Consider the following 8502-nt stretch of genomic DNA (forward strand, 5'->3'; position numbering starts at 1 on the left):
CTTTCCATGTAGGCGCATGGAAGGGCAGAGAAGTGTGCTCTTTATGCCTTATGGCTTTTCACGCTGGCACGCAGAAGGGTGGAGAGGTGTACTTTCCCCGCCTTATGCTTTCCCCGTAGGCACGTGGAAGAGGCTTTCTGTATAGGCCCGAGGAAAGGCAGAGAGGCCTCAGAACAGAGCCATACCACCAAATATAATATCAATCAATCAGTCAAATTTATTTATAAAGCCCAATATCACAAATCACAATTTGCCTCACAGGGCTTTACAGCATACGACATCCCTCTGTCCTTAGGACCCTCACAACGGATAAGGAAAAACTCCCTTTAACAGGGGAAAAAAACAGTAGAAACCTCAGGAAGAGCAACTGAGGAGGGATCCTTCTTCCAGGACGGACAGATCAACATGATAAATTAACAGTAATCTGTATGACACAATGAGACAGAAAGAGGGAGAGAAAGAGACAGAGAGAGAGAGATGCAGGACAGATGGTAATGACAGTAGCTTACAACAACATTAATGAAAGTAATAATATTATAATTATAATTCTGGCTGTTGTGGTACAACATGTTGAAAGTATATATTAATATCTGATAGTATACGTACATATGTGACAATAATCATATGTGTATAATAACAGTAGAAGTATGACTAATGATAACAGCAGCAGTAGGAGGCATCTGGCAGGACCACGGCAGCAGCACAACCACACACGTCACACCATCCAGGCATGGCTGCAATACGAGTTAACCTGAGAGACAGTGGAGCACAAAGGCTCCGGAGAAGAAGCCGAGTTAGTGACATGCAGTATAGCCAAGTTAGCAAGATGCAGTAACAGGACACGAGAGAGAGAGTGAGAGAGAGAGTGAGAGAGAGAGAGAGAGAGAGAGAGAGAGAAGGTGCCCGGTGTATTATAGGGGGGTCCTCCGGCAGACTAGGCCTAAGTCAGCCTAACTAGGGGCTGGTACAAGCTGAGCCTGAGCCAGCCCTAACTATAAGCTTTATCAAAGAGGAAAGTCTTAAGTCTAGTCTTAAATGTGGAGACGGTGTCTACCTCCCGGACCGCAACAGGAAGATGATTCCACAGGAGAGGAGCCTGATAGCTGAAGGCTCTGGCTCCTGATCTACTTTTGGAGACTTTAGGGACCACGAGTAACCCTGCGTTCTCAGAGCGCAGTGTTCTGGTGGGATAATAAGGCACTATGAGCTCTCTAACAAATGATGCAAATGGAAATAAAGTTTTCTTTAACAAAAGTGTTCCTGACTGAAATATCTTTAATTTTGCCATCTTAACTCCTCTAATTAGAAAACCTGCAATCAAGTGCAACAAATTCTCTTAGGAACTAAGTACACTCATTTGTTTGAATTTATGTGATGTTTAAGATCTCTTTGCTTTCAGCTTTCCTTTTCCTGGCAGAACCTGCAGTAGTACATAAGCAGATGCACCTGTAATTATCTCACTGGTGTGACAGTACAGGCTGCAGAAGGCAGTGAGAAGCGAATACATAAACCATAACATCAAAACTCCATCAGACAAAAACACACCAGGCTCCTCCTCCCTTTGTTGACTGTCTGCTCCATTACATGAATCACTGAAGCCTCCACAACAATAAATCGTAATAGTAAAGAGAGATATCTTTGGTTTAGACTCTCTGCTCATCACAGCAGGATGTGGAAACTTCCACTGTCTAAAAGACTGAATTCAAGTTGTTGAGGAATTTTTTTTACCTTCTAGTTTTGGTTGTATCTTAATGTATTATCATCCTTTCTGTTCTTCTGATTGAGTTACAGACTGTTCAACACTGATCAATAGATCCCTATTTATAATTCTTGAACCTCTCATCCAGGAAGACAGTATTTTAGGTGTTGAAGGGATTAGGGCAGATTGAATCAGATAGTATTGTTAATTAGCCTGTCCTAAATTTCCTGACTTCTATATATCTTTGTTGCCACTCCGAAGTCTTGATTAGCGCAGCTCACAACCCCTTGTTTTAGCCTTTAGTGTCATAGTATAAAACCTTGTTCTTAATATTGATCTTCAGATAGGATTCCACACCCTTGCAGTGATACTGTCTCTACTGCACAGTGTATAAAAGTCATCTGAACCAGCCACAGAATTGGAAATGAAAGGTTTTTTTTCTTCAACAAAGTATAAAGGGAAGTTCAGGCATCTGTAAAGGGTCTGTAGCCATTAATCATATCTTGAATTTACTGTAAAATCCTGTCTCTTCTCCAGCCATACTATCAGAAGAGAAGGCACTTTGAAAATCTGTTAATATTGACTTGATGTTTTAAGTATCTGAAAATCTTTTCCCTGAAAAGCAATGAAAAAAACAGCTAGTTTTTTTTTTGTTTTTAAAAAGTACATATCTGTCTCATTTTGATTCTGACATTTTGAGTGTGTTATTTTTGAAAAATAGGCTATCCTATTTCGTATGATTATAATGTCAACTTGAAAGGTTTGACTTCTTCATCATCATCTCAGCTGATCGCTTCAGAGAAAATGATGTGAAGCTCGCTCAGGAGATTCAGAGGATGAAGAAAACATTCTACTTTGTTCACTCAAACACTGACCATGACATATATGATGAGAAAAGATGGCAGAGGTCAAAGTTTAACGCAGAATGGACTCTTTAACAAATTAGGGACACCTGCATTCAAAGTAAGTATAAGGTTAGAGGGGTAGCCTGAGTAAAGAGGAAGAGCTAACAATGTTAACAGGTCATAAATGAATCATATGAATACTGGCAGAGCCCTCTAATGAGAATCAGTTGGCATCAGGGAAGTGTTTTCTGACACAAGGAGGCTCAACAGGCTTTTTCTAATTAATTAATTAATTAATTAATTAATTAATCTAATTTTATAATTACAGCTTGTGTGTGTGTGTGTGTGTGTCATTCTGGCAAATCGTGGTCGTATCGATACCTATAACAGAAGTGTATTTCTCAGTATCCGCCTGTGGACAGATTTATCAATGCAATAGCATTGGATTCTAGTTTCATTAAATGTGTCTTAGCAATCGAGGAAAACTGTAATAGTTATAAAAACTGCATTACTTTTTATGTGTCAGTGGCTGCATACAATAGACAATAAGACATTTTATAATTCAGTTTCCTTTATTGCAGACAATTCTACATCTTTTGGTCAAGTATCAAATGCTTGTATTTTTGTGTGTTGCAGTAAAAGCTTTGTTAGCAATCTGAGATTGCTGACAGTGATCAACAAAAAAATCCACCAGACATTGCATTTGCTTCCAAATGTGTAAAAATGATATACACAAATACAATGAAAAGAGTAAAAGATACAAAAAACAGTTTCAGGCAGTCTGTTCTAATCTTTGCAGTTTCCACTATGTTTTTCCTGTATGCACATTAAAAAGAAACAATTGAAAAAGTCCCATTTTTCCCGTAAAACATCCATGTAATCAGAAAACTTCAATCCCGGATTATGTCTCCAATTGAGACTTGAATCAATGGTGGTTGGTCTATTTACACAACTTAAATTAGCTATTTATCAGTGTTTCAATTCAGAAATGAGTATCAGCTGTTTCAATGTAGCTTTTGAGCTGCTGTTGTTGCAGAAGTGGGACTCTATGCTATATTTAAGGTCTAAACATTAGGTTTTCATTTCTGGCATGCTGTGTGCAAGCATTTGTAAATTACACGTGACAGATCTGCATGTTTGGTATTGGGTAGGCTTGTATGTAAAAAGAAAATTTAAGCAATTTAGAAACGTGTGAGTTGACTATATATTCTATATAACACAACATAATTTGTGTTAAAGGTACGGATGTTGTGCTAGTTGTGTTTGGAGTGTTTCAAAATGTGACTACAGATTGGACAATAGGATGTTAGCGATTGTAAAAAACTGTAAGACCTTTTGAAATAAAACAATGAAAAAATTCAGCTGTGTTTTTAATATTCTTTCCTTTATTTGAGTAGATAGCATTACGTGGTATCGAGGCCCATTAGAATACAGAAACTATACCAATAACTACAGTCATGACACACAGTGTAAGATAGATTACCAAGCTATGTTTGGAAAAAATACTAAGAAATAGCAATGCATCACAAAAATAATTCAAAGCATTTGCATTATACAGTTTTGTATAAAAATATTCCTTCCTGTATTAAAATGATTAAGAGGCATGTTATAATGTGCTATAAGCAATAAGACATTTTCCATTGATACCTGCTCTTATAAGAGTAAACAAATTCTGTGTAGGGACCACTGGATAGATTGATCAGCTGTAAAACATGTAATGCCTGATTGCTAAAATGTGCAGCTAGAACACAACAATATGATTTGAGCACTTAAAAAATTAAAATGCATTCTACTCACAAAAATAATTCAAAAGCTCCTTCTCTGCAGTTTTTAATGTGCCATTAAACACCACTGCCATTCACTTTACAAAATCACACTGAGGTGTCCAAACCCATGACCCTTTTAAACACCCTCTCTGCATCCTCAGCAAGTGTGTCGAGGAAATAATTGAGAGCTCTGTAGATGAAGGTAAAAGAAAGGATCATTGCTGCAGGGATTCCAAATATTGAAATAAATCTGGACACTTCCTCTGCTGCCATTAATGCAACTGTGCCTGCGCATCTAAGAAGCACCTTCAACAGAAGATCTCGGGTTATTTCTGTTGCAGCCAGTGGTGAAACTATGATGTTAATCAAATCCCTAAATGGCACACCTCTTCTATCAGTGAGTCTCCGCAGTGACGGGATGTCAAGGCCAAACCCATTTACATACTGTGTAACAACAGAAAGCAACACACCCACATCAACTGCAGCAGAAAGCCCAGGAACTGGTACAGCTGCTACACCTGCACTAAGCATAGCATAGTATTTTATTTTGGATTGGTAAGCCTTTTTCTTCTTGCCGATGAGCTCCAGGCTGATGTTGGGCATGGCCAGCAGCAGAGCATGCTTCTTGTGTGCAGGAAGTTCCCTCTCAAAGGTGTCCCCTAAGAGAGGGAAGTCATACAGGTGGAGATCAAAGCTGGACACCAGGAAGGCTTGAGGAGACTCAACACCTTGTCTTTGAAGACCTGTGTGACAACAGGAATACATGATATGATGATAAGATATATAAAACAATTAGAACTTTTAAACTGTAAAACATAATATGCATATCTATTGAATTATTATTTTCTATATATTCTTCCTGACACCCCATGCTTTGATTTAGTGGATATTATAAGAACAACAGATCACACTGTGCTTTGTAATTTTACTTTTGTGGAAAGGTGCCTGAGATATATTTTGAGTGGAAATAAAGTAAGAGAAGACTTGAGAGACTAATCTCTCTCTCTATCATTTTTTCAGTGAAGCTAGACTTGAGAAAAACACGAGACGATTTTAGAGAGTAATACACGACTGTGAGGAAAAATATCCTATATTGTTTATATTTGCAAAATATATTTTTCCCCCATCAAATAGATCAGTTCACAAAAATCTAAACTAAGTCAGAAAGTTAAACGTCACAGCATCTAACAATCTTAGCACTGCGTGTATATCTGATTCACTGGACTTCATGATTCACAGATGATGTTGAAGCTTGTCTTTGCAAAATTTTATATAAAAATATCAGGATTTAATACAAAAACATCAGTCTGATCTATGAGCCTAAATGATGAGTGCAAAGGATAACAATGTCTCATCAGTCATGATTTTGTCATGATGTCTCCTTCTACCAGGTAACTGCTCTTTATACTGAAAGTAACCCCTAACCCTGACCCTTCAGTGTGGAAGGCGAAGGCCTTTGCCTCCTACTACCAGTTGGACAACATGGTGGTTACTGTGGGTGTTAGCATGTTAGCATGGCATGGAGACCAATGGCATGCAGTGTGAAGCCTTTGGATGGAACAAGTATATGGTGGATGGACATGATGCGGATTTCCTAACTTTGAGAAATCAATACCCCAAATAAAAGTGAATTGGAGTCAGACAAACATAATGACTATAAGCACTGATGTAAAGACACATATTCTTTGCCTTTTTTGTGACTTCTTTTTAATCGCGGACATTTTGTAATGAATCTCACTATTAGTATATGTGATAACATAAGTCTCTTACCCTGAATGCAGTTGTCCCTGATTTGTTGAAGAGTCATTTCTGCGTTGAACCTTGACCTCTGACTTATTTCCTCATTTCTTAAGTCACTATCAATCTTTGAGCGAACAAAGTAGAACTTTTTCTTCATCCTCTGAATCTCCTGAGCGAGCTTCACATCACTTTCTCTGAAGCGAGTGTCTGAGATGATGATGAAGAAGTCAAACCTTTCAAATCCAACAAGCTTCAGGTAGTTGTCAGCTGGAAAGTTGGGGGTGCCAATACCAGGAAGATCCCATAGTGTGACATTGGGATAGTTGGGATGGGGGTATGGTGTAGCCTCTGAGGTGGTTTCTACAGGACCAGTAGGAGCGGCTCTCTCATCCCCATTATTTATGCCTCTGAAGGCATTAACGAAGGTGGATTTACCAGAGCCTGTCTCTCCTGTGACAGCAATATTTAGTGGAATATTGTTCTGCTGATCCAAGTACTCCTGGATCTTTGCATCAGCTAAGGCTTGATTATTGCTCTCTAGTGCTTTTTTAATGTCTTCATGGATCCTGGAGGATCCTGGATCGTCCATGGTAATCCTGCAGTAAAATGGAGTGAAAGAGGAGGTAAAAGTCATTAGTGTCTTTGATAAATAGAAGAAAATGTAGTCCTGCAATGATCAAACATCATGTACATAGAATCCTGGATACCAATGAAAATCTGACAGGTAGAATACATCTTTAGAAATCCTGTCTTCTTTTAAAATATTTTATGATGCTGTATAGCTTTGAACACAGCAGATCAGTTTGGCGCACTCAGGTATGCACATAATAACACAGAGAAAGGTGAAATCTTTTCAGTTTTAGTGGATCTTGTGTATCATACCATGCCAGTTTATGCAGCAATAAGCAGCTTCCTTATATTTTTCATCAGGATAAAAAGATGGCTTTGCTGAATATTAGAAGCTACTCACCTGGAGTCTTAATGTTGAAACAGATGAGACAAGAGCACACCAGCCTCTGAGTTACGAGTTTATCAAGCAGTGATTATGAGGACAGTAGCCAATGAAAATGTCCGATTGTGAGTTAGAGAAAAGCAGCTGACTTCCAAGAAACACACACATTTACATGAAACATGAAACATAGAGAGCTGCAGGCACCCCCTGCTGGCTACTATCTGCAGGTGAATGACACCTCAGTATGGTTCTCTGCCTTTACACATGTATGGTATTCTTTAATAGTTTTTTGGTAATTAGCGTAAATTAAGTCTGAACACACACACACACACACACACACACACACACACACACACACACACACACACATTAAATTTCGCATTAAATGTGTTCCTATAAGAGAGGGTGTGCTTTCGTCTTTTATTTTGTAAATCTTGCATTGAATTACTTACATTAGTGCTTACAGGTGCTATATAAATAAAGTTATTATTATTAGTTCTGCTATTACAATCTGTTTGCAAGATCATCCAATGTTGTTATTTATTTTATTTTTTTTTTTGCTGATGTTAGTTATTTTCTTTAAAATCTAGTAGGTACTAGGAAACTAATGAGGACTGAATGAGCAACTGATAATTAGTTAAAGGTCAGTTCATGAGTAATTCCCAATCAAATGTCTTAAAGTAACTCATCAGTATTAGTAGTTAACCGCAATTTCCTGATATTAAGCTAAAAAAACTAAACTTATTGTACTTGGCCCTTAAATAAAACTATCCCATACATTTGTCATGTCTAGGCTGGATTGTCGCAATTACTTATTATAGGTTTCTCCAAGTCCCTACAAAAATCGTGCTGCAGCATGTGTGCTGATGGAAACAGAGAAAAAAGATCTTTTTTTCTGTTTTAGCTTCTCTGCACTGACTCCCTGCAAAATCCTGAACTGAATTTAAATTCTGTCTCCTTACTTACAAAGCTCTAACTGGTCAGGCTCCGTCATATCTTAGAGAGCTCATAGTGCCCTGTTATCCCACCAGAACACTGTGTTCCGAGGATGCAGGGTTACTTGTGGTTCCTAAAGTTCTTAAAGGTAGAATGGGAGCCACAGCCTTCAGGTTTCAGGCTCCTCTTCTGTGTGTCGCGGGGTTCTGTTTCAAAACTCCTCAAAAACTGGGAAAGACACAGGCGTAGTTGGAAAGATATTGTGATGGTATGATTTATTTTGCCGGCCTCCCAAAGTGCAGACAGTGATGTTTACAAACAGTGAAAAAAAAAAAACATGAAAAAAATACTCTTCACAAAATGTCAGAATGTCCAAAAAAAGAGAGTTCTTCAGTAACTCAAAATACCTCTCCAAAACCACAGGTTCCAGCAAACAGTCTGGAGGCCAAGCAGTGTTACCTCCTCTTGGAGTTTGGCGATGGGCGGGGCAGCTTCGTCACACTGTGTAACCATCTTTCGGCCTTGGTTGGAAAGGCAAACACTGTCTCCAGCAGACTTAAACCT

General features: G+C 38.5%; 2 protein-coding genes across 2 annotated transcripts in view; one reads left to right on the plus strand and one right to left on the minus strand.

Moving 5' to 3' along the window:
* Positions 1-8502, plus strand: part of LOC125901280 (interferon-inducible GTPase 5-like) — a 28886-nt gene that overhangs the window by 9209 nt on the left and 11175 nt on the right. The window lies entirely within an intron of this gene.
* On the minus strand, positions 3908-7100 carry LOC125901281 (interferon-inducible GTPase 5-like). Its single transcript, XM_049596918.1, has 3 exons — positions 7021-7100; positions 6081-6646; positions 3908-5053 (listed from the first exon to the last, which is right to left on the minus strand). Exons 2-3 carry the CDS (start codon positions 6637-6639, stop codon positions 4416-4418), a joined length of 1197 nt encoding a protein of 398 aa, XP_049452875.1. The 5' UTR covers positions 6640-6646; positions 7021-7100; the 3' UTR covers positions 3908-4415.

The sequence above is a fragment of the Epinephelus fuscoguttatus genome, linkage group LG14, assembly GCF_011397635.1.
Source record: "Epinephelus fuscoguttatus linkage group LG14, E.fuscoguttatus.final_Chr_v1".
Taxonomy (NCBI): domain Eukaryota; kingdom Metazoa; phylum Chordata; class Actinopteri; order Perciformes; family Serranidae; genus Epinephelus; species Epinephelus fuscoguttatus.